Consider the following 26,570-nt stretch of genomic DNA (forward strand, 5'->3'; position numbering starts at 1 on the left):
CATATGTAGCAGATTTTCTTACATAAGGAATACAGTTTTGTGCCCAATAATACACACACTGCTCAAAAGAGGTGGCTCAAGGACCACAGGTAGCTGACATAAAACAGAGTAGCCCTTATACTGCTTCCAGTCCACATTGCCCGAGACAAGATTTAAAACCACCTCTGCACCCCCAAAGCTGCACCAACTCCAGTTCATGATGTACCTCAAAACTGGGGCCAAGGGTTTTCAAAAGTGACTTGTTTTACTGAATACTTCTATTTTGGGGGTCCACCTTGACCTTGGCTTTCAGGGAGGGCTAAGCCCTGCCCTTTGAATATCAAGCCCCTTTCAAAGTCTCAGTTTGGGTACCAAAATATTGAAGCGACCTAAATCAATAGTCTCCTTTCAGAATCGCGGCCATTCTATGCCTGTATCTCTTCAATTTACAAAAAGGTTTGAAGAATTAGGATAACTTAATACAGAATTCAGCAACATCTTAAATTTTGCAGCAAAACTTCATTACTCTGAGTGTGAAAAGGAAGCTGATGAGCAGTTATATTCTGATCTGGCAAGTGGTGAATTCAGTCATTCTAGCACCAGCAAGAAAGGCCTATTAACACTCCGGACTTTGAGAAGACTATTAAATAAGACAGTTGAAATTGTATACACCTGGGTAAATTTTCAGCATGCTGCATAGGCATTTAGCATTGTGGCTCTGTCCTGTTCTGGGGTGCAACCCAGACTAGTAAGAGGCTGTATCATTGACTGCCCTGCAATCCTGGTTCCTTAAATGCTCTGCTTTGTGGCTAACAGCCTGGATGCCAACAAACAAACATGCACGGTCTGTGTGATAAGCAGCTTCAAACCAACTCTAATTCCAGCAGCCTGCTTGTTACACCCCAGCCATACTCTGCCATACAGCTGCTCTGATTACACCTGCCAAAATGACCTCAATCTCCCCCAGTTCTGAATTTTACCAAAACCACATGCTTTGCAGTGTCCAGCCCTTTCCTGGATCAATTAGAGGAATAATAAGTTCATTTGCTCCTCTAAAGAGACACACTGCCCCACTTATCACTTTTAACTGGAATTAGCAATCACTTTGATTCAAACTCAGCACTGGGTGGGTTGCAATTGAAAGTAAAACAAGTTTATCAACAGCAGATAGGCTTTTAAAGGCTAGTCTACACTTAAAATTTACAGTGGCACAGCTGTATCGGTACAGCTGTGCCATTGTAAGAGCACTTGTGGAGCCGTGTTAGGTCAATGGGAGAGACCTCTCCTGCTGACATAATAAAATCACCTAAATGAGTGACAGTAGCTATGTCAGCTATAAATATTATATTATAATATAATAATAAAATAAAAATAAAATATACAATAAAAAACATTAAAATAACATCATGAAATGAAGCACTGAGAAGTTAGGAAATGCCAGAGTGAAGGTTGCCTGAGGCGCCTACTCCAAAGAGTTACTTTATGATTTAAGGTCCTGATCCCCCAAACACTTGTTTAATAAGTAATAGCTAGCTGTTACATAGCACTTCTTATCCATAGATCTTAATGCACTTTTCCAAGGAGGGAAGATTCATTGTCCCCGTGTTATGGCTGGGGAAACTACTTATGCATGTACTTAACTTGATTCGCCCAAGTAGCCGCCTGTGAGCGAATGGGGCTATTGACCCAAGTACGCTGACACGTGTGTGAGCAGAGGTCCATCACTAAAGGCCAGACTGCAGGTTACTAGCTCGATACTGGTGGGGATGAGACGGATGTCCTGATTTTATAGGCACAGTCCCGATATTTGATGCGTTTTCTTACACAGGTACCTATTACCCCTCTGCCCCGTCCTGATTTTTCACGCTTGCTCGCTGGTCACTCTGATACAGGTAGAAGCAGGCAAAAGCCCAAGCATAATTTTTCAGGCCCAGAACAAACTTGTAACATGGTCCCCCTCCTACACATATACCACAATCCCTCATCCCATACATGCCAGCGCATCAGCCATGAACATTTTTTTCCTCATGGTGATGAAGGTTGCAGCCTGGGCCCTGGGAAAATGTACCCTCCTTCTCCCATGAGGGCCCTAGCAGCAGGCTCTGCCCTGCACACGAGGGCACCACACGCACATTCCTAGCGTGCCTGGCCCTGGAGCCACCACTGAAACTTGATAGGGGACCGTGCCCCAGACACGCGTTATCTCGCGGGGACTTGGCGGGAGCGAGCAGTAGCGCCGGGATCTCGGTTGCTGCCATTCCGCCGGTGTAATAACCGGCGCAGGCAAAGGCCCCGACCGCCGGGTAACCGCCACCGCGTTCCCACCAACTCCGGCCCACTGCCCGCTCCAGGGCTGAGGTGGCGGCCTGGCCCCTGGCGGGCGAGAGCGGTTAGCGTAGTTGCTAGGTGACACCGCCCGCCCCCGCTGCCGCCGCCATGCAGGATGGATGGGCGGGGCCCGAGACCGAGCGGGTGGGAGGGACAACCGCAAAACAGGGGGAGTTGCGCGTTGGGCTGAGCAGTTGTGCGCATGTGTGTAGCGCTTTGCGTCACAGCACCCGTGGCCCCGCCCTGTGACTCCCCTCCTCCCCACTCGGGGACGGGGAGCGTGCGTTCCCAGGGGGCTCCGCGCCTAGGAGGGAGGGGGCGCCGCCGGCGGACGTCCGGCGGATTCTGGTTGGCTGGAGACAAAGCGGCCGTGGGGGGGCTTGGCGGCTCCAAGGCTCGGTAACGTGAATATCGCTCCCCCCCGTGCACCGATCCCCCCGTGCACTGCTCCCACCCCCGTGCTGCACTGCTCTGGTGCAGGCAGGCGCGCCCTCCAATGCCTTGGCAGTGTGCTGCGCCCCCGACGCTGGTGCAGTTGGCCCCTCACTGCTGTGTGGGATACAGTGCACGGCCTCCAACGCCCTGGTGCTGGCAATGTCCCCCGTCAGTGCCCGGGAGCTGGCAGTGTGCAGTCAGGCTGCCCCATCCCCGGTTCTGGCAGTGTCGGGTTGTGACCCCCCATTCACTGCACTGGCGTTGCCAGTGTCCTGTCCACCCTCCCCCACACTGGCAGTGTGTAGTCTCTAGCCAAAAATCTGTGGAAGAGCTTGCTGTGTGTTTCAGTGTGATGGTTGTGGGCCTCTCCCATTGGCTGGGGATGCTGCCCAGAGACAAACACACACTGCCCTACAGCGTGCAGACAGACCTGCCTTGGCATGCCACACTGCAGGAGTGCTGCCAGGCACCTGCTGGATTGTGAATCAGTGCAATGAGTATCTACCTATGGTGGGACTTCAAGGTAGAGAGTTTGGATGTATCTCATGTGGCTATTTAATAAAAAGGAGAGCTTCTTAGCGAACAAGCATTTCCCAGGAATCCCAGCTGTACATTCCTGGCCATCTTCCCAAACACTCATCCAGGAGAGATTCCTGGTGACACCTGTGAGCATCCTGAAGCAAGTGCCTCCAAAAATACCAAGATCCCAAAAGATTCCAGATCCCAATATGAAAGCTCAGCTTTTCCAAAATCCTCTCATGTCTTGTCAGAAAGGCTGGCCACATGAGCAGGCAGATGGTTTGGGTTGGTAGCAAGATTACAGGTAGGTCCTTATTCACACCAAAGTTAGAAGATGGGTCAGGTTATAATATACTTGTTTCAAAAAGTAGCAAACTTCTTGTTAGTTTAGTTCTATTAACATGCCATACACATTTTTGTGCTGCTGTCCAATTCAGTGTCTGGTACCATTCATGTTGGGGAGTTCTTTTCTCAGCATAACCATGTGAGTGTAGTGTGGCAATAAGTGGCAGTGGTACATGCTTATTGGGCCAGTGACTTCTGTGGACAGTGGATCCAGACGCATTGTAAAAGCTATTAGTCTGCTGAAAAAATGCTGGGTTTTGACCTTGTCTTGTAGACATTTAGTTATATGTTGGAAAGGGGAAGGCTGCAGACTTGTCATCAATAAATGCTACGGACAGATGAGTATACCAGTTCTTTCTTGATGTGTCCTGTTTCCCTATATGCCCTATTACATGATTTAGAAGGGGCGGATGTCTTGGCAGAAATAGCTTCAGTAACTGATGGGATATAGTCAATTCTATCAACCTATTAGTCCACTGAACATTCAAGCTCTTTCATTGGTTTAGTCACATCACATCCAGCAATCCAGTATATTATTGAAGCTTGCTGTTCGTACAGAGAGATGATGGTTGACGTTTTAATAAGTGTTTAATACTATGCTTTCATTGCCAGTTTTTACAGTAAGAGATGATTTCTTTGACTTATCAGCCTGCACTAAACCTTTAGCTCTCCCACACATACACCCTATCATCAGTGATGGGAGCAGTTAACATCTGCTCCTTGTGACTGGAGTCTGCCTGAACTGTAATTTTTATGCATGCATAAACACCACACATGCATTCTGTGTTCCAGACAGCCCCCAAGTGGCGTTACTTGGTCAGACGTTGTTTGTATTCTTACAGATGAATATGTATCCCAGTAGATTCTTGCAAATCTACCCAACGTCACGGGAAACACAGACGTGGGGGTCTGTTTCTCCACTGCCTTGTGCCTCGTAGTGGAGAATCAGGCTTCAGGTGTTTACATATGGGTACCTTCTCAAGGACAAGATGTAGGTGAAAGCAGGCTTGAGCTGTGGGCAGAATTTGTGAAAAAGACCAGTTATGTCATGTGCAGGATAAGGACTGATGGAGTATACCCTCAGGAAGCAGAACATGAGTTGGTGCATTCTGCATGCAGTTCTATCCTTCAGTGAAAACAGTTTGGAAGGACCTTAAAGCACATGATAATATATGCATTTCTCAATCAAAGACTTGATATATCATGTATGTTTCGTTGGGGATTTCCAGTACTAGAAGCTGTGGTTTCCACCTGCTTCCCATACACGATCCTACTTTAGTCTGGATTGTCCTAGATATAAGATGGGCTGATTGTGTGCAATAATACAATGAATGACACGGAAACTATTCTATCTGCAAATATTAATGGCCTTTTACTCCCTAAAGGAGCTGTTTTTTTCGCCATAGTTCTGAATGGTAGCAGGTCAGTTAGTTGAGAAATCTAGCATTTTATGCACAGGGGGTCTGGGGAGTAGCAGGAAAAATCCAAACTGGGTGTTAATTCTCTGTTTGTGTTTCAGGGCAACCATGACTGTTTCCTCCCTTGTCCAGCTTCGTTCGGTTTGGTGCTGTTGGACCCTGCCAAGATGGCAGATGATCTGTCATAACAGAACCTTGGCAATGTGGACCAATGCATCTGCTCAGTGGACACTTACACATAAGAAACTAGCAGAGCTACCCAGGATATCAGTGTCAAGGTCACCCATCCTATGGGGCACCAGTCTGCTTGGCAAGAGATCTCTCTCTACCTCCACCAGCTCCAAGGAAGTGATGCTGACCAGTGAGCAGTATGGTGTGCAGAGGCTGCCCTTCTCCTGTGTTTCTGATAGTGATTTAACTTTCTTTGAGCACCTTATACCTGGAAGAGTCATCACAGACCCAGATGAACTGAGGCTGTTTAACGTGGACTGGCTGCAGTCAGTCCGAGGTAGGTGTTTTAACATTTTGACACACCGTACTATCCCCTTTTCAGCAGGATAACGAAAAATCTGTAGGCAAAAACCTCAACTCTGCTGTCAAGCTTGTGCTGCTGCTTGTTTATACATATGCTACAAAATCAAGTTTGGTTATTAGAACTGGTTGAAATTTTTCATTAAAAAATATTTTCCTATGAAAAAAGTTTTTTTGTCAAAAGTTTCATTTTTGTCAGAATTTTTCATTGGAACACTTCCCAAAAATATTTCCCAATCTGCTCTTTTGCTTAACTGTTAAATTACGTTTTTGTTTACATTTATCCAAACTTTTACCTTGCTTCTGAAAAGGTTTATTTTATAGTGAAATTCATCCACTGAGCAGTCACATCATATTCTAATAGTTTTAATTTTTTCTTTTAAATAAAGTAAGTGTATGGTTGCTACCTTAAGAATATAAGAATGACCATACTGGCCAGAACAATGGTCCATCTAGTCCAGTATCGTATCTTCTGACAGTGGCCAATGTCAGGTACGTCAGAGGGAATGAACAGAACAATTAATCATGTGATCAATCTTCCGTCATCCAGTCCCAGCTTCTGTGAGTCAGAGGTTAAGGTACCCAGAGCATGGGGTTGCATCCCTGACCATCTTGACTAATAGCCACAATTGATGGACCTATCCTCCATGAACTTACGTAACTCTTTTTTGAACCCAGTTCACAACATCCCCTGGCAATGAGTTCCACATGTTGACCATGTGTTGTGTGAAGAAATATATCCTTTTGTTCATTTTAAACCTGCTGCCTATTAATTTTATTGGGTTACCTCTAATTCTTGTGGTATGCAAAGAAGTAAATAACATTTTCTTATTTGTTTTCTCCACATCAGTCAAGATTTTATAGACCTCTATCGTATTCCCTCCTTAGTCATCTCTTTTCCAAGCTGAAAGTCCCAGTCATTTTAATCTCTCCTTATACAGAAGCTGTTCCATACCCCTAATAATTTTTGTTGCCTTTTTCTGTACCTTTTTTAATTCCAATGCATCTTTTTTGAGATGGGCAGACCAGATCTGAATGCAGTATTCAAGATATGGGAGTACCATGAATTTATATGAGGCATTATGATATTTTCTATTTTATTATATATCCCTTTCCTAATGGTTTCTAACATTCTGCTAGTTTTTTTGATTGCTGTTGCACATTGAGCGGATGTTTTCAGAGAACTATCCACAGTGACTCCAAGCTCTCTTTCTTGAGTGGTAATGACTAATTTAAACCCCATCATTTTGTATGTCTAGTTGGGACTATGTTTTCCCAGTGTGCACTGCTTTGAATTTATCAACATTGAATTTCATCTGCCATTTTGTTGCCCAATCACCCAGTTTTGTGAGGTCCCTTAGTAACTCTTCACAGTCTGCTTTGGAATTAACTATTTTGAGTAATTTTGCATTATGTGCAAATTTTGCCACCTCACTGTTTACCCCATTTTCCAGATCATTAATGAATATTTTGAACATAACTGGACCCCTGAGAGAGAAAATTATTTACCTCTCTCCATTCCAAAAATGGACCATTTATTTCTACCCTTTGTTTCCTATCATTTAACCAGTTACTGATCCATGAGAAGACCTTCCTCTTATCCCATGACTGCTTATTTTGCTTAAGAGCCTTCGGCGAGGGACCCTGTCAAAGGCTTTCTGAAAGTCTAAGTAACTACGTCCTTTGGATCACCCTTGTCCATATGTTTGTTGACCTCCTTAAAGGATTCTAATAGATATATGTGGCATGATTTCCCTTTACAAATCTGTGTTGAATCTTCCCCAACAAATCATGTTCATGTGTGTGTCTGATAATTCTGTTCTTTACTATAGTTTCAACCAATTTGCCTGGTACTGAAATTAGGCTTACTGGTCTGTAATTGCCAGGATCACCTTGAAAGCTTTTTAAAAAATTGGCATCACATTAGCTATCCTCCACTTGTGTGATACAGAAACTTATCTAAATGATAGGCTACATACCTCAATTAGTAGTTCTGCAGCTTCATATTTGAATTCCTTCAGAACTCTTGAGTGAATACCATATGGTACTGGTGACTTATTACTGTTACATTTATCAACTTGTTCCAAAACCTTTTCTAATGACACCTCAATCTGGGACAGTTCCCTAGATTTCTCACCTTAAAAGAATGGCTCAGCTGTGAGAATCTCTCTCATATCCTCTGCAGTGAAGACTCATGCATATAATTCATTTATCTGCTCCACAAAGGCCTTATCTTCCTTGAATGCTCTTTTAGCACTTAGATTGTCCAGTGGCCCCACTGATTGTTTATTAGGCTTCCTGCTTCTGATGTAGTTAAAACATTTTTTGCTGTTACTTCTTGAGTCTCAGTTGCTCTTCAAATTCTTTTTTGGCCTGCCTAATTATGGCTTTACACTTGACTTAACAGAATTTATGCTCCTTTCTACTGTATTTTCCTCAGTAGGATTTAACTTCCAACTTTTAAAGGATACCTTTTTGCCTCTAACTACTTCTTTTACTTTGTTTAGCCATGGTGAGATTTTTTGGTCCTCTTACTATGTTTTTTAATTTGGAGTATACATTTAATTTGAACCTCTTTTATGGTGCCTTTAAAAAGTTTCCATGCAGCTTGTAGGCATTTCACTTTGGGAACTGTATCTTTTAATTTCCATTTAAAAATAAGGGTGCTAGTTTGAAATACATAGAGTAAAATCTTCCTTTGATTATCCTCATAATGGAGCTATTGGATGCTGTCCCTGAAAATTAGTTTAAAAATGCAAGAGTGTCTGTAGATATGTGTAAGCTCTACAAAGGACTTGCCTTGTATCATTAAACTGGCTGATCCAGTGAGTATTTAGAACAAGGTGTTAAAATACCCTGCTGTGGGATGTGATTCTTCAGTCTTCAACATAGCTGACTAAGATGTGAGCTGAATTTTATTTTTGAGAGGGTGATTGTTATTGGAGTGTTCTTCTCTCCATTTACTTATTCTCTTAGCATGGAAAATGGCATATGTTTTCCATGATTACTGACACCAAGGCAACTAAGCAGAACACTGAACTGAGTAGAGCTAATTTGGGGAATTTAAGATTTGTCTCTGTTGAGCAGACCAATGATCTACCTAGTTTGATATCCTGCTTTTTCCAGCAGTGTGTACAGTACTTCAGGGAGAGGTGTAAGTCACCCATTCTCACATCTGGCCAATTATTCAAGTTCTTCTGAGAGAAAAATTCCTGTCACTCCAGAGTTGATATTTGCCAAAATGGTTGTCATTTAATTTCTTTTGTTTTCTGACCATTTCATGTCCTCACCATAGCAAGATACTCTGACTAATTTTGAAATGAGAATAATGATACTTACCTCCTTAGTAAAGTGCTTGGAGAGCTATAGAAAAAAAGCATTATATAAGAGCTAGATATTATTTTTGTTATTATAGGACAGTGCTCCCTTTACAGCCCGTCATTGCCATTTCTAATCACTGACTTTGGTTACTATTGGAGCATTGGAGGAACATGTATCTTCCAGGCCTTTCGCTGCACTGCTAGAGCAGGGAACAAGTGACCTCATCTCATAATTGAATGTTTTGGTGCAGGGGGCCCTGGCGTGTTTTGTTGCCACTAGTGTCAGAGATACCAAAAGACGTGGGGTTTTTCTTTTCGGCCACCATATTTGCTTCAGATTGATTTTATCATATCTTGCTTTCGTTGCAGGCTGCAGTAAGGTGTTGCTGAAGCCACAGACATCAGCAGAGGTATCTGAGATTCTCAGGTAGTTTACACCTTTGTAACTGATCTTTGCTACTTAGTGCTTCTATTTTGCTATCTCTGTATTCTGTCTGTGCACGACTCTACAATTTTCTTATTGTATCATTTGAGATTGCTACCAGATTTAATCAAGAAACCAGGTAATGTGCGTGAGTGAGCAAAATCCAGTCTAACTATCAAAGCTATACTAAGCAAGCTTTCAAATTGTTAGGGAAAATAATGGGTTCCTAGCTAGCAATATGATCACCAAGAACAACTAACAAAGGTTATGAATGCCAAATGTGTAACATCTGTCTCCTCTGATCCACACTCCTGTGGCCCCGTTTAGAAAATCCTAGGGATGTGTGTGGGGGGAGGGTGCGGAAGGTGGGGTGGGGCGGGGGGAGGGAGGGAAGGGAGTGGTGTCTCCTCATTAGGGACATCTCTGCTCCACTGAACTGACATAACTGGAAACAGAGCCAGTATCAGTAAGGAACCACCCCCAGAAGGTTCCAGCAGGCTCAGGCTGAAGGAGAGAAATAGCCAAAGGGAAAAAGGAGATTAGGAGAACAAAGGGAAGATAAAATAAGAAATTCAGAATAAACCCTACTAGAGAAAGCATGGGCCTGATCCCAGCTTCAAAGAACTCCACAACCTGAAGGTCTGATCCTGCTTCTATTGAAGTCAATGGCAACACTCCCATAGCCCTGATTTAGCAGCAGTACAGGCTCACCACTTGAGGGTTCAGATGGTTAAAGGCTGAACACATTTTACAACACTGTATGAGGTCAATACTAGGTGTGTCACAACAAAGTGTAAAGTGGCCCTAAAACCTTCTACCATCAGGGTCTGCATTTATGAAATATTCCCTGGTACGCTGCAGCTTTGTACACTTAATAGAACTGGAATTTGAGGGATTTAGGGTCTCTCTTGGTTCAGCACTAAAAGAACAGCAAGTTTTCCTAGTTCTAAAAGGTTTTAGAGGAGATTTTTAAGTTCATTAGTTACAACAAGAGAAACTAAACATATTTTTACATAACTAGATAGTCCTTTTCCTGAGATGCATCCCAGCTTTGTAAGAACTGGTTGTGGCACTTGACCTTCTTGAAGGCCCTTTGCTAGGAAACAGCTGTATCTGATAGTATCCTATATTCTCTCTAAAAGCCTCAACTGGCCTTCCGTTCTTAGTCCTTCCTTATTACTTCACCCTGTACATATGAATGAGGTCTAAGCAGGGAATTCAGTTAGACTGTGCAATTTTGGAATTAGATTGTTAGGTCTGTGGCGCAGAGACCTGTCTTCTTATTTGTTCTGTTTATTTGCCCTGCATGCACCCATGGTTCTCCATAAATAATAACAAAATTGTAATTTGCCTTAGCATCTATAAAAGAGGTGACAGAATCAATTATTGACTTCCATGGAAGGAAGAAACCAAGATCCCATGAGAAGAGGTGGAAAGAACATACAGTAAAGTGATAAAGATGTGCTAACAAAGGCAGCCATGTGAACAATTAGTTTCTAAAAGGAGTTGACTGCTGTTTGGAGTTTAAAAAAAAGTGGGGGAGGGTGGTCCTAAATTTATATTCCTTTATCCAAGGCCTTTTAGAAAATGTGCAGAATTCAGCTATTGTCATCAGCAGGAGCAGGGGCGTGCACAAGCGGGGGGCAAACAGGGACACGACTCTCCCACCCCTCAAAATCTCCATGTGTCTGCTGCCCGGAGAGGGAGGAAGCAGCAAGGCAGTTGGCTGCCAGCTGAGCTCCTCCCCCCCTACAGCTGCAGCCTGTTGTTTCTCCTTCCCTGCTGCTAGCATCCCACGTGTTGCTTCTGCCTCCACCCCCTGACTCACCTCAGCGGACAGTCTGCAAACAGGCAGCCACTCTGGAACTCAGACACTGACAGGGGGAGCTGCTGCCTCCTCACTGCTGAGCGTCAGCTCCAGAGGCATCCCGAGAGTCTGGGGAGGAGAGGGGTCATGCTAACCTTTCATTTGTGTGTGTGTGTGTGTGTGTGTGTTTAACATGCCCCATCAAAAGTATTGCAATTTTAATTTCTATGCATGGCCCTGAGCATGAGTTGTGCTTTCTCACTCTCTATCTAAAACTGGCCCTTCATCTGAAATCCAGCTTTTAGAACTGACACTATTTAACTTTAATGAACACAAAAGGTTCATCCAACCGCACATGTGCACAAATCTCCCAGAGGCATGCAGAAGGGAAGTGGGATATGGCCCTGAGCAGTGTGACCATTGAACAGTGTGTTCCTTTTCAGGTATTGTAACAAGAGGAACTTGGCAGTAAATCCCCAAGGAGGTAACACTGGCCTTGTGGGTGGCAGTGTTCCTGTCTTTGATGAGATTATTCTCTCCACAGCTCTGATGAACCAGGTGATCAGCTTCGACAGTGTGTCTGGTAAATATATTTCTTCTAATGTAAAATGGCTCATCTTTTAGTCCTCTAAATCCTGCCCTCCTTCTGAGAGGTGCTTAGTATAGCATCAGCAGGAATGGAGGCTGGCAGCACCATGAGGAGTCAGCGGGGGCATCCTGAATCCAGGATTCTTCTGATGATGTTTCTGATAGTAAGAGCAGCAAACCTAAGACTATACATGGGGGGAAGGGGAGGGAGAGGAGGAGCTGCACTCATCCCAGTAACGGTGCAAGAAATCCAGATCGGACACTATCTGCATCTGATAGTAAAGGATAGGATATGAATTACAGCTGTATTGAAGAAAGGATCTGCCAGGTTTATAGTCAGTCTACACTGGCATTTGTGGAGGAGAGAAATGGGAAAAGTAGGCATATGTGCTAGGATTTGGGGAATGAGAAAACCTCTGGTTGATTTGAATATTCAAGTTCTTAAAAAAGTGAGATAAGGGACAATTAAAGGGAGAGAAATATTTAGTGCCCTGATGTTCCAGGTACCAATCCAGGACCTGCTTCTGCTGAAGTCAAAGTCAAAACTCCCATAGACTTCAGTAGGAGGGAGAGAGCGCCCTGTGTCGTGAGCAGAGTTGTTTTGGATTTGAGTTGTACCATCACAGGGTTGAAGTTTTTGTAGAGAGGGGAGGTCCTAGTTACTTGTAGCTGTCCTGCTTCTTTAGGAAATCATTTGTATGTGTCACATTGCAGCTTGATTCCTGTGTTTCAGGAATCCTTGTTTGCCAGGCTGGCTGTATCTTAGAGAACCTGAACCAGTATCTTGAGGAGCTGGATTTCATTATGCCGCTTGACCTTGGAGCAAAGGGCAGCTGCCACATTGGTGCAATGTAGCAACAAATGCAGGAGGCCTGAGGCTGTTGAGGTACGGCTCCCTTCGAGGGACAGTACTGGGACTGGAAGTGGTAAGATGAGTGTTGTGTAGCTGCTTTCTGTATCTGAACCTCTTTCCATCCAGTATTCTGCTGCCATTCTGCTTTTATGTTCTTATTATTCTAGAACTGTTCATAATGACTCCAAGCTGGGAAGGGTTGTAAGCACTTTGGGGTACAAGAATAGAGTTCAAAATGATCTTGACAAATTAGAGAGTTGGTTTGAAATCAATAAGATGAAATTTAATACAGACAAGTACAAAGTACTTTGCTTAGGAAGGAAAAATCAAATGTGCAACTACAAAATGGGGAATAACTGACTAGGTGATGCAATTGCTGAAAAGAATCAGGGGGTTATAGTGGATCACTGATTGCATATGAGTTAACAATGTGATGCAGTTGTGAAAAAGGCTAATATGATTCTGAGGTGTATTAACAGGAGTGTTGTGTGTAAGACATGGGCAGTAATTGTCCTGCTGTACGTGGCACTGGTGAGGCCTCAGCTGAAGTACTGTGTCCAGTTGTGGTCCCCACACTTTAGGAGAGATGTGGACAAATTGGAGCGAGTCCAGAGGATAGCAAAAAAATGATAAAAGGTTTAGAAAACCTGGACTATGAGGAAAGGTTAAAAATACTGGGCATGTTTAGTCTTGAGAAAGGAGGTTTGAGAGGGGGCCCTGATAAGTCTTCCAGTATGTTACAGGCTGTTATAAAGGGGACTGTGATCAATTTCCCATGTGCACTGAAGGGAGGACAAGAAATAATGGGCATAATGTGAGATTTAGCTTAGATATTAGGAAAAGCTGTCTAGCTCGAAGGGTAGCTAAGCACTGGAAAAGGCGTCCAAGGGAGGTTGTGCAATCCCATCACTGGAGGCTTTTAAGAACAGGTAGGACAAACGCCTGTCAGGGATGGTCTAGGTTTACTTGGTCCTGCCTCAGCACAGGGGGCTGGACTTGATGACACTTGAGGTTACTTCCTGCCCTGCCTTTCAATGGTTCTGTGTTATCAGATTCACCAGATTTCCAGCTAGCATGCCTCTTTAAATGTTACTTCTGTAGCTCTCTTGAAATACTGTTAATAAAAGACTTCACAGGAATATTTGTTGATACAGGGATATTTTAAAAGTTACTTCTTGACCTCCTGCTTTAACCATTGTCTTATTGGTGACTCTCAATGATGGTAGATGGATTTACACTGCTAAGAAGAGCTGCTCTGCTTAGAGAGATCCTGCCTATAGCTCTCTTTTAGTGACTGCTCACTATATAATCTCAAGCCCAGTGGTCCCTACCTGTCCAGTGCTTGGCATTTTGTGGAACACTCCCATATTTGTATTGTTTTCCTGACTCTGTCCTGCCCTCCTGTCTTAACCCTGCAGATTCCAGGAGCATGGGAGTGCTGCTTGTTCTGTTTCTACACTGCCAGGTCTGCTTCTCTCCTTGAAAGCCTGGGAAGCAGTCATGCTGAAAGATTCTTATGTCTAGTAGCTGAGCAAACTAGACATTAGTTGGTAATGCAATATGGAAGCAAAAAGAAATGCCAGTTCAATTTTATTCTGCATGCCTTTTCAAAGGGTTCACATCACAGGGCTGAGGCAGACACCGGGCATGGAAAATTTCAGCTCTAGCCATTAAAGTTTGGCAAAATAGGTGGTGCTACCAGCCTATTAATGAAAGTTCAGTTAAAACACAGAAAAGTCATGGCTGAATGTCATATAGTTCTATTAGGCTGTAAAGTAGTCTCCTTATTTCTGGAAATCCCAGTATTTGGAACATTTAAAGATAGACTGAAAAATTCACTAGTGTATTTATTGTAAAGAATAGGGGAAAGGATTACGTGACCCAGGTGTTCTTTTTCATTTCTAATATGTCTAAGTAATCAAGGCAATCTTTAACTGAGCATATCTGTTAGAAACATACACAGTTTAAGGAATCAAATGATGAAGAATTTACCACTTCTGATGTTTGATTACCCTCACTGTTTTAAAATTGGCACTTTCATTGGTCACAGTGGCTATCCTAAGCTAATAAACTACTTACAATGGCTGATCATATCCATTGGAGAAAGATTATTCTGTTCTTATTGGTGTAACTGTTCCTTGCTTTACATGCAACACATGAGCACTGAGGAAGAGAAGAATTTGATGGAGCAAAACGGGCAGGATGTAGATGGGAGAAAGGACAGGGAAAGGTGAAAGAATGGAAGAGGTGTGAGGAAAAGAGAATATACCCACGTTGCAGCACTGAGAGGTTTGCTGCTGATCATCTTGTCTCTTCACACAAGCTCATCACCTGTGTGTATTTGTGTAATTGGAAACAAAGGGTTTATCAGTATTGTTTCTTTGTCCTCTGCCAGGTCCTGGCTGATGGCTCCATTCTGAACTGCTTGGCTTCTCTGCGGAAGGATAACACTGGCTATGACCTGAAGCAACTTTTCATTGGGTCAGAGGGGACACTGGGAGTCATTACTGGTGTCTCTATCCTCTGTCCACGGAAACCCAAGTCTGTGAATCTGGCCTTCTTAGGTAGGCTCTGTCCCTCTCTCATTCTCCCAACAGTGGTGTTGGTAACCAGAAACAATATGCAGCCCTATCCATACAGTATCAGAGACACAGGACTGATTTAAGGTATATTACTGGAGGTGAAGCTGCCCTATGATCCTGAGGCTGGTATTTAATAACTTGACTTCTGAAACCAGTGTCAGGAGAAAGGGAAAGCAATGATTGAGAGAGAAGCATCACAAGTCGGTGAACTGCTGTAAACCACCAACTTGATTTTGTTTCTAGTAATAAAATATTTGAGAGAGAGTTTGGTGGTGTGAATTAAAATACTTTTGGTCACTAAGATTGAGCAAAGCTCTCTTATCTGTGGTATTCCCGAGGGACCTGTCACCATGCTATTTGAGCTATAGCTTAGCTCTGGCAGGCAAAATGTCCTTCTTAGGTAGAAACATGGTAAGTAGACGTGGGGAAGGGAAGGGACCCAGCGCTTAGCTGTGCTGGTTATATTTTGCCTCACCACTTCCTCCGCCTCCCCAGCCTTCTGGCCCAGACAGATAAATGGAGACTAGAGACACAGTGCCCTAAGCATTCAAGGTATCCTGTTTTCTAAAAATCCTTGTAATGAAAAAGACCAGTCAGGTAAGAGGTGCACCTGCATGGTCTACTCTAAACATTTACCTTCACAAACATTTCTTAGGCCTGGTCTACACTGCCAGGGGCCGTTGATGGGAGATACGCAAGCTACTACTTGCGTATCTCCTGTCGACTTACTTGCGTTCCCTTACTGTGGCGTATCCACTGCACCACATCGACGGGAGACGCCCTCCGGTCAATGCACCCTTACTCTTTTCGGGAGGAGAGGGGTGGATTTACTGTGTCGACCGAGGGCACTTCCGGGATCGATTGAGCGGGTCTCCAATGCCCACTCAGTTGATCCCACTGCATCGATCCATGCAGCCCCGGCAGCGTAGACATACCCTAAAACTAGTCTGTTTAGCAAACATCATTCATGACTATTTACTGGACCCTAGACAAACTATTTTGAGCCAGATAATATTTTTGATATGTTAGCAGTTTTAATTTTCTCAGTGCTGTTCATTGTCTGTGGAAAGGTTGTCAGAGTTTCTTTCAAGTTCTTGGAACTTTCACTACCTGCAAAGGCATGCTGGGAGAGATCCTGTCTGCATTCGAGTTTATGGACGACAACTGCATGAAGTTGGTTGAGAGTCACCTCAAACTGTCCAAACCAGTGACAGGTACCAGAATTAATGTACTGTGCATAGCCAGGTGATGTGCAGTATAAGGTTGTGCCATGAACTCAGGCATCTAGATGCTTTATTGTGCTGTGGAAAAAGACTTCATACCTTCTGGGGATTTCTTTTGGGAGGGGATCGGGAATGGTGGGCGAAATACTTAGTAGGTCTAAAGGAAGGTCTCTCCAAGGGTGAGAGGGGAGTCCAGTCTCCAGGTTCACTAAAGTCTGGACTTCCCCGCATTGTTCCACACTGCGCTCCAACCCTGCTGTGGAGCAGCTAGTCTTCTGCCTAGGGCAAGAGAAGTATTTAGCCAACATGTTCAGTTATTAAGTGGTTTCTCCAGAGATGGAAAAAAGACAGCATTTCATAGGGACTATGTCTGGAACCTTGGAATAGATTTATCACTGAGCAAACTCCCTTGTCTCCCCAGCTCAGTCACTCTGAGAGAGTCAAGCAAACAATCATCACATGAATCATAATGTTTTTTGTATTATTGGGGGGGGGATTTTATTGTAAGTTATTGGCCCCATTTCAACAGCAGCTGCTATAATAGAGTGGTTACAACTAGGGCAGTGCATAGAGCATCTGATTCAGTATCAAGGCTATAGAATAGCAGAGAGGGTTTCCTCAGAGGGAACCTATGTGAAATGCAACAGGAAAGTGCATCTTTCTGGAACTTTGGACTTTATTTACATTGGTTAACTTGAAGGAAGCAGTATGCAAGCTGCATGCCTTGTAGCAGCATTTATTTCCATACAGATGGGAAGCATCACTCTGAAACACTCACTCTCAAAACACAAAGCAGATACTCTTGACAAAATCAAAACTATTTGCAGAATTTCCAGGTCTCGAGGATGTCGCATCCATTGTGCTCTGTCTAGCGCTTGCTGCACTCTAGCCAGTGCAGAGTGCAGAAAGGCTGTTCCTGAGGAAATTGACCACATCTACCTGCTCTGAAATAATTCCCAGCTACTTCCCAGCCTTGGCAGCAGAATTCCTATAGGGAATGGTGAAATAATATAGAATGTTGGGAAGATCAGTTATCTCAGCCCTCTGCTTTATACAGAAGGAGTCAGTGTAGAGAATGTTGCTTTATTTTTAACTCAGTGACTTCTCAAGATGACCTTTTAATCATTTGAATTAAATTCCTGTACTTCTACTACTGACTGTTCTCTCGTTCTGTCCTCTCTCATTTCTAGGAAGTCCCTTTTATGTTTTAATTGAGATGTCAGGCTCAAATTCTGCCCACGATGAAGAAAAACTGAACAACTTTTTGGAACATGCCATGGCCTGTGGTTTGGTGACAGATGGGACTGTGGCCACAGAGGATAAGAAAATAAAGGTGATTCCCCTTCCTACACAAACATGAATGGAATAATTCTTTATTTGGATTTGCACTTTACACTGATGAATGGTCAAACAGTTTGTTCTGTGGCTTAGGAGATCCCAAGTTACCTGACATTAGGAGGAAAAGCTGTAGCTTGTTTATATGGTGAAATATATGCCAACAATTTTTTTTTTGGTAACCATTAGGGCTGTTTACAAATGTTCTGTAGAAATTTTCCTCAAATCCCTCTATTATGGTGTTAATGAGGAGGTGCTGAATCTTCTTTCTCTATGCATGCAGTTTTGCTTTAGCACAAAGCAGTAGGGAAATTCCTCATTTTCTTAACCAGCAAAACTAAACAATGCAGAGAGGCTGACAGGTGATGGAGCTAGAATAACCCTGTTCCTCTGCAGAAGTGGGAAGATTTGCAGTGTTGGAGTACACCTCAACCCTCACTTCCTTGGAATATGTTACAGTGGTGTGTATAGTGGAAGAGCTTATGTTGGACTGGACCATTTGTATCTCAGTCTAAGCAGCATGCACATTCATGTATGGGAAGCAAATTGTGGGTACTAGCATGGAGCTGAGATTGTTATTATTTACATGACAGTAGCACCTATGGTCCTATATTAGGGATCAGGGTCTTATTGTTCGAAGCACCGTAATAACACATAACAGAGATGTCGCCATCCCAAAGAGCTTACAGATTAAATACAAGACAAGAGACAACAGGTAGATACAGCAAGATACAGCAAACCAAAGGGCAAACACAAGGAAAAAATGAGACATTATTGGTCAAGCAGTGGTCACCGTACACCAGTTGCCTGACCACTATGTTTTTTTGTTGGCCTGTTGGCAGCGGAGTGTTTTAAGGAGGACAGTGAGGTGGCTTTGCAGATATTTATGGGGAGTTGGTTCCATAGTCTTCCCTGTCCCTCGCAGCCTATGGCACTGGTAGGAGGTCCAAGAGTTGGCTTTAGACAGAAAATTAACCATTCTAGAATATTCAGGAAAATGAAATGATGTCTGTTTTCTCCTTTTGCTGAGACAGGAACTAAACACATTTAAAGTTGTGTGGGAACCCTGGATTCAGAGCCAGAGGCTGCTGTGGGTTTAGGCTGAGATGGTTTGTATAGAGCTGAGGTAGCAGGGTGTTGAAGGCAGCACTGAGATGCGTGGGAGCCAAGGACTGCAATAGCAGGGTACTGAACAAGTCAGTATTTTAACCAGTACTGCTTTATCTGAAATTGCTGAATTTAGAGGACTCGTGCATAGTTCCAACATGTAGTGGTGCCAGACAAATATAAACTGATGCTTTTGAGAGCTGTTAGATAATACATATGCAGAGAGAGGACATAAGGCCCTTGCAGTAACTCTTATAGTTGGATAATAGTTCCTGCCCCTTTCTTTTCCCACTCCCCCAAAACTCCACGAAGAGTGAAATCTGATGTATTTGGTTCACTTTAATTTTCTATCTCCACTTCATCCTCTTTGATCCCATGAACTACAGATGTTGTGGTCTCTGAGGGAGCGGATCACGGAGGCCTTAACTCATGACGGCTGTGTTTACAAATATGACATCTCACTCCCTGTGGAGAGACTATATAACCTTGTGACTGATACCAGGGCTCGACTGGGCAAGACCGCCAAGAATGTGGTTGGCTATGGCCATCTAGGTAAGTTGGGAAACATTACAGGTTTCCTTTTGTAGTTTAGCTTCTGCTGAGGATTCACACATAAGAGTTAAAGCCTGAATTTTAGATTGCTAAGAAGCAGAAACTAGATGGTATTGGCTGACTGAGAGCTATAGGTCTAGTGGGAGATGGGAGGATGTGTTAGAATCCACAAATTTCAGACATGATCCCCTATGCTAATGGAAAAACTGATTTTACAACATTAACAATCTGTAGCACAATATAACAAGTTATTCAGAGAGAGATTGCCTTGTAGCTCTTTATCCAGTGATTTGGGTAGATTATTTAATTGGGCAATAAATTTGATCTGCACAGTCAAATAATAAATGTAGATATTTGGTAGCCAAACACTGTCCTCATTAGCTGGAGAAGGAATATTTGTAACCCAGTTATGGCTCAGCCATTAACCACCAGAAGAAAGTGATTAAAATAATGCAACTTAGAAAAAAAAGGCCTTGGAATTTGTAAAGGGCTATTTTGAAATTTATGTAGTAAAACTTGACTTCAGCTACTCCAGAGACCGACAAATGGATTGCTTAATGGAGCTGAGCTGTTATTAGAAGTGGAGCACTGTTAAGCACTCTCTCAAGATATTTCAGAAAAGTGTCTTTAAAGAGGAGGTTGTTTAATAAAGGTTGTCTTTTGAAACGTTTAAATATATAACAAATAAGGTTATTATTTTTAATTCTACCTATTAATGTCAAGAGTCATGTCCCCTTTTGGAAGAGCTCTTTTATTCCAAAGTGAAAATGAAGCACTAAAAACCTTAGATTTATCTTGACTTCCAAATAGTCAATAGATATTCAGATGTTAATCAAAGATCGTTGTTCAGAGACAGCCCAAAAGAAAACATAACCCTATTAACATAACCAAGAGATACATTTAAATTGTTGCAAAAGTATAATCGGAAGAGATTGAATAATGTGGGATGGGTAAATTAAAATGTCACAATCATAATGAAGTAACGTTAGGTAAATCTTTGCCACAAGGAATATTATGGCTGAAGTTCTAAAAGCACAAAATCAGGAAATGGAAAGTTATTTTACTCTACATTGTGAGGGCTTTCTGACAGACTGTACTTCTTAGGGATGGCACAAGAGCAAGGAAACGGTCTGAGTTATTCAGGCACATAACTATCTGAACTGTCTGAACAGAGGAAGCACTGTTTATAGAGTCATAATGTGTAGCTGCTCTCTCAGGGCATAGCACAGACTGCTGTTTCATTGTTGAGTCAATGAAGAATCTCCATAATAGGGTCATTCAGTTTCTCTTACAGAACCATCTCAGATCCAGCTCTGTTGTGCTTTCTTCCAGGAGATGGAAACCTGCACTTGAACATCACAGCTGAGTCCTATAGCCATTCCCTGCTGGATGCCATTGAGCCATTTGTGTACGAGTGGACTGCACGGTATAATAGCAGTATCAGTGCAGAGCATGGACTGGACTTCAAGAAGAAGCATTACATTCAGTACAGTAAGCCGCCAGAGGCAGTCCTTCTGATGCAGCAATTCAAGGCCATGTTGGACCCCAAAGGGATTCTGAACCCTTACAAGACGCTGCCAGATAGTTCCTGAGAGCTCTTGGGCTGCTGAGGAACAGGTCTATATCCTGTTTATTGACTGTATCTCTAGCTCAGAACGGCACTTTAGTCATGACCAGACTGAACGACAATGCTAAATGCTGCTTTGCTCACTTTATGATAAAGATGAAATGGTTAAGGACTGCAATTCCTCCTCTCAGTATTGTCCATCAGTGCGCAAGTTCTGAGTCTCCAGAAAGCAGCAATCATTAGTGGCCAAAGCCACATGGGCTCCCCTATGGATCTGAAAGTTCAGATTGAGTATACATATATATAAGGGGCCTACCTGCCAGTCCCACTCCTGCTGCAGTGCTTAGAGCTATCTCCCAGCCCAGCTGGTGGAACCCTTGAAAAGCCTTAACTCTCTAATGCTCTGTTGGTGGTTTTTCCTCTCTACTCTAGGCTGCTTCTGTTATTTCATTCGTAGTCCATTCTCATGGATCTTAGCAAGAGCTACACACAGCAAGAAGAAAGTGTAAACAGCATCTAGATTTGATGACCATCTGTATTTTCTGACGTGTTTTCTTGTTGAGCCAGAGGGACAGTTTAAAACCTCTGTGCTTCTTACCCTATACAGCAGGACAACTTACAGCCTGTTTACAGACAGAGGCCTACAACTTTGCACCTGCAAATCATTACGCCTGCAGCTTAGGCCACTTAGATCTAGGTATGTAATTTTGGTGCTGTCAGCTATGTAAATAGAAGATTACATTCTGATGGATCTCTAGGATGTAAATGAAGAGTTTATGGCAGTGATGTTGCTGATCCTGGAATTATAGGTATTTGCCCCTCACTTGCTCGTAGCTGTATGTATGTGGGGTAATCCTGGCACAGCTGGTAAGTTCAGGGCAGCGGTAGTAATTTGCTAAGTTCTGCCAGGTGTCCAACAGGCAGCTCTTAGTGGGCGTCATAACCATATCTTTGTCCCTGTAGCTGCCAGCTGAGGTCAGCAGTGTTTGGGTCTTTATAGCATTTGCCTCACTAATACCAAGCCGGGAGTTCACAATTTGTGCTGCCACTTGGATACTACAGTGATAGGCATGCCAGAGATATCGTAGTTGGTACAGAGAGTAGGATTTCCAGTAATGTGAACCCCTCAGTAATCTTTCCTTTCACACAGATATAAATCTGAGATCACAGGTATAAACAAGATCCCATCAGCAGCATCCTGAGCCAAAAGCAGCTTTGGGCTAACCAGGTGGAAGGACAGGCGACACAATGAAAGTCTTTACCAGGGCTGAATTTTGCCCCTTACATTCACGGTGCCCTCACTTGGTTTAACAGAGAATGTAATCATCCTTTGCACAGATCTTGTAAAGTCATGGAGGTAGACTTTCATTAGATTTTGGCTAAACTGGTGATTATGTATCAAACTTGACTGTTTTGATGGCAAAGATTATATTGTGGCACCATGGAAGAGAAGAGGCCAGTTTATAAAGACAACATCTGGTTATGCTCACATTTTGGTAATCAGCAAGGAAGGGAAAGAAGAAAATACATGAGTTAACGATGGTACATAAATTTGTTTTCAAAATTTTCTTTGTGGGTGGGGCTATTAGCCACTTGACAGACGCTTCTGCTTCCTTCCCCTCTGTTGCACAGCAAAGAGAGGAACATGGGTACATGCATTGTACAGAAATACAAGTTAAGAAGCAGAGCAGCAGGAAAGGTGACAACACGTTGGTAGCATGACTCCACACCACTTAGTCACTGGCAGCTCCTCAGCACCAAAACAATGCAAGTACAATCCCATTTGAAATGGGGTGCTTGGCCAGCTGATGGCTGGTGGAATTGGAGAACGGATTGTCTCCATGGTGTAAGCCCACTGTAACAACCATGAACTGTTGATGAAAGCACTAACTCCTCCCCTCTGGCCACCATACACCAGTAGGAAAGGGCAGCTGATGGCAGTGTTACATGGGAAGTAGCCATGTTGGCCAGAGGCCTGAGAGGTGTGCAGAAGGGCATATGTACAGCAGGCCAGGTTTGTGGGATTCCACTGTTCTTACTGAAAACAGGTATGAGATGAATCTTTTCTGGTTCAGGATATTTTAATTTAATGAGAAACATAAATGCAATGGGAAATGTTATCTAGCAGAGGTTGGGTTTTGACTACTTAAAATTTGATCAGAATTAAAAATATTTCTGCACTGTTTTAATTCACAAAATCTTGTATGATGTTCTGCCAGTATTATACCCTAGACTAAATGCAGACCTCATAATCTGTTTTAGGAGAACAACTGGAAAATCTTGGTGTTGTTTCCAGTGATCTTCTAATGAATGTAAGGTTTTTTTGACTGTATAAGAAACTTGATAAAACATACAAGTTATTTAAAAAAATCAGTCTTTATTATATTGCACCAGTCAGGCTTCATTCCTTTGAGCAGGAACTCCTATTACGCTCTGACCAAAACCTATACAATCTGGTCTGATACAGCTCCTTTGCATTGCTCAGTGGCATAGAGTCTGTAACTCAGACACATCTGGTCCTGCACGAATTCCTCTGGCTAAGAGAGTTTCCCTGTACGAGGGGATATATAGTGGGCATAGCCAGAGTACTGCTGTGCTCTGGTAATTCCCAACTCCTTCAATGGCTCTTTGGGGGCAGGGGCAGCAGAGTATAGCTTATTGGAGCCAAAACCAGGGAAGCACAGAGGTAGAATACAGCCTCCTTTGTCTCCCTTTGTATGAGTCCTGCATCAAGTATAACTTGGCCACTCCCACAGTCTGAGCAGCTGTATTTAGTCCAAACATATCCCCCCTTCCTGGGAGTTGGCTTTATTGGTGACAAATGTGAATCTACGTTTTCTCCCCAAATTTGGCTGTTCCTAGGGTTTCTTTGCATGCACTTCTCTATTCTAGACCCCTGTTCTCACTGCTAAAGGAGCAGCTTTAAGGGTGGACTTAGCGAGCCTCAGCTGCCAATGAGTCAGGCCTAGTGAAATTCCTTCCCCTTATCCATTTCTTCAGGGGCGGGAAGCGTCAGGCTGTCTGCCACTTGGAAACCAAACTTGGTGAAACGAATCCTGTGCATGAGTTCTTCATGAGGGCTAACGTGTTAATCCATTGTGTACAGCAAGGTCTTTGACTTAAGAGTGAAAGACATGGTTGGAACAATCCTGGAAAATGAACAGTTATTCCAAGCACCTCAAAAATGACTTTGGTGGGTATCTTCAAACTCACATAGAATTCCACAGGAGTCTCTGACCTGGTCTACGCTTACCACGAAATTTGGCGGCAGTCAATGGGAGATATGCAAGCCACGTAGAGTAGCTTGTGTATCTCCCATTCACAAATAGCTTGCGTATCTCCCGTCGACTTCCTAAATTCTACTTACCACAGCGCCTTCACTTTGTTGCGCCGCCAGGATGCCGTCGTTATTAACCACGTGTGATAAAATAATACTTGATCAGTCATTTTGCTGTGAGAATAATATATCTATATAACATTAAATATTTATCTTGTCATACTGTTTAAATAGGAATATATAGCAGCACTATAGCAAATGAAACAATGAATTCACACAACTCTTTTGGGCAATGTTGATCTCTAATTTGGCTCCTGAACCACTGAGGTCTGAGTACTACTGAGTATTAATAATTAAATATGTACTGGGGCAAAAAGTGAGGGAGACTCCATAGCCCCACAGTTCGGGCACTCGCCTGGAAAGTGGGAGACCTGTCCCCTTCCTTCTAATGCATAGTTAATTATTTGTAATAAAGATGAATAGGAGAGGGAGTGGGAATAGACCAAAAATAAACCCAAACCTGGTGAAATGCAGCCACTACATCTATGTGCAGCATGGAGACATGGACAGGAATGGAGAGAGAAGCAGAACCTACAAGTGAGTGGGTGGAGGAAGGAATAGGGGTGCTTCCAACTGGTGAGGACTCCCTGCTTGTTACCTAATTGGTTCACACACCCTTTAGAGATGTCACTGCTGTAGGTTTCTAATTATCTTCCCTCAACATTATGGCAGTGATTTAACCCTCTGTCTTATGAAAAAGGGACTGAGCTTGAGACTGGAAAAGGAGGAGGAATTCTTACCATGTTGCCTATATTCTGGAGGCAATGCTATCAGAATACTGACCAGGTGCAAGAAAACTAATTGAAGACTATATGTCTGATTGCCCTGTCTTACTCAATTTATACCAATGGAACTCCATTGAAATTGATAGTTCGTGTCTAAGATGGGAGTAATGCAGTAGCAAATTGAGTGCTAGGAATTCGGATTGAAGTAACATTCCATGGCCTAAAATTAATAGTCCCTTTTAATTCAATGTACAACTGTCTCTACTGATGGGGCATCGATGACTTTATTGGGCTAAATTAACCCTGATGTAGCTTCTTCGACTTCAGTTTGGAATACCAGGATGCAGGGTAATATAAAGTCCGTGTCCCCCACCTCTTTGTTGCCCAAGCTAGGTAACCTGTTCCCATATGATTATTGCCTGATCTATTTTCTCTTTTCCATCTTAAGAAGTTTTTTACTTGTGGTTTGAAAAATAAATCAGGGGCACCCATTTTATTGTATTTACATATAAATAGTCCAAGCGGTTCATTGTAATGAAAAGATGCTGTCACCTTGTGAAATCACATTGTTTCCTGATGCATTAAAGATATCTCCAAGTGCCTCATTCTTTGCCACGGCTTTAGTAGAGAGCCCACACAACAACCCATGTTGTCAGTGACTCACATAATGGGATAGCTTTAGTGATCCAGGAATGCCAGGGAATTTCACAGAGACGAGGTGGGTGAAGTAATATCTTGTATTGGACCAACTTGTATTGGTGGAAGTGACAAGCTTTCGAGCTACACAGAGCCAGACCTGAAGAAGAGCTCTGCGTAACTCCAAAGCTTGTCTCTCTCACTAACAGAAGTTGGTCCAATAAAAGATAATCCCTCATCCACCTTGCCTTTTAGTACCCTGGAACTAGCATGGCTACAACCACCCTGCAAACAGGGTATTTCACAGTAGGGGAAAGGAATTTACAAAAGGAAGTCGCACTGTTACCAAATTATTACACGCAGAATATTGTTTTTAAGGAACCCTCTCAAGTCCATCTCCTAAATCAGCGTCTGTCAGCTGCATTGACCCAGCTTCCCAGTGACAATCACCACAATGAATCATTGCACAGGAAAGGTTATTAGAAGGGACTCAGAGAGTTAACATCACCATGGCTGGAAACCTGGACCCAGCAAAGAAATCAAATGAGGAATACAAACAATAAGGAAGATTTACTACTTTACTCAATCTGCACAGGAGCAAACGGACTGGACTGGGCTCAGGAGTCGACATGGGAACCAGGAACCAGACAACCTGGGAACACCGACCAGGGCACCACGAACCACCAGTCAGGACCACAACAGCGGTGGAGATCACAATGGTAAGTAGGCTTTCTATCTTCTCTTCAGGCCTTCTGATGCCATACAGGCACAAACTGCCACTAGGATGGGCAGCCCAGCACACTGTGCTGTGTCCTTAAATAGTCTCCTGTCACTAGGCAGATCTCAGATCTAGGGACTGGTGACTTTCCCCCTCTTTCGGGTTACTAGGCAGATGTCAGGATTTTTCCCACCCAGTCCTGTTGCTGTGCAGATTTGTGTATGTTTTCTGGCTTCCAGAG

General features: G+C 43.2%; 1 protein-coding gene across 1 annotated transcript; it reads left to right on the forward strand.

The window, feature by feature from the left end:
- The first annotated feature begins 5,132 nt into the window (after positions 1-5,132).
- Positions 5,133-25,565, forward strand: LOC137163548 (D-2-hydroxyglutarate dehydrogenase, mitochondrial-like). Its single transcript, XM_067563813.1, is given in 10 exon segments — positions 5,133-5,532; positions 9,245-9,302; positions 11,550-11,689; positions 12,428-12,538; positions 12,541-12,620; positions 14,943-15,111; positions 16,200-16,343; positions 17,543-17,685; positions 19,181-19,346; positions 20,679-25,565. Coding segments are annotated over 10 exon segments (1,671 nt in total). The 3' UTR covers positions 20,939-25,565.
- Positions 25,566-26,570: the final 1,005 nt, after the last annotated feature.

Source organism: Emydura macquarii, unplaced genomic scaffold, assembly GCF_026122565.2.
Source record: "Emydura macquarii macquarii isolate MOO-44397 ecotype Brisbane River unplaced genomic scaffold, CSIRO-AGI_Emac_v2 contig_2619, whole genome shotgun sequence".
Lineage (NCBI taxonomy): Eukaryota > Metazoa > Chordata > Testudines > Chelidae > Emydura > Emydura macquarii.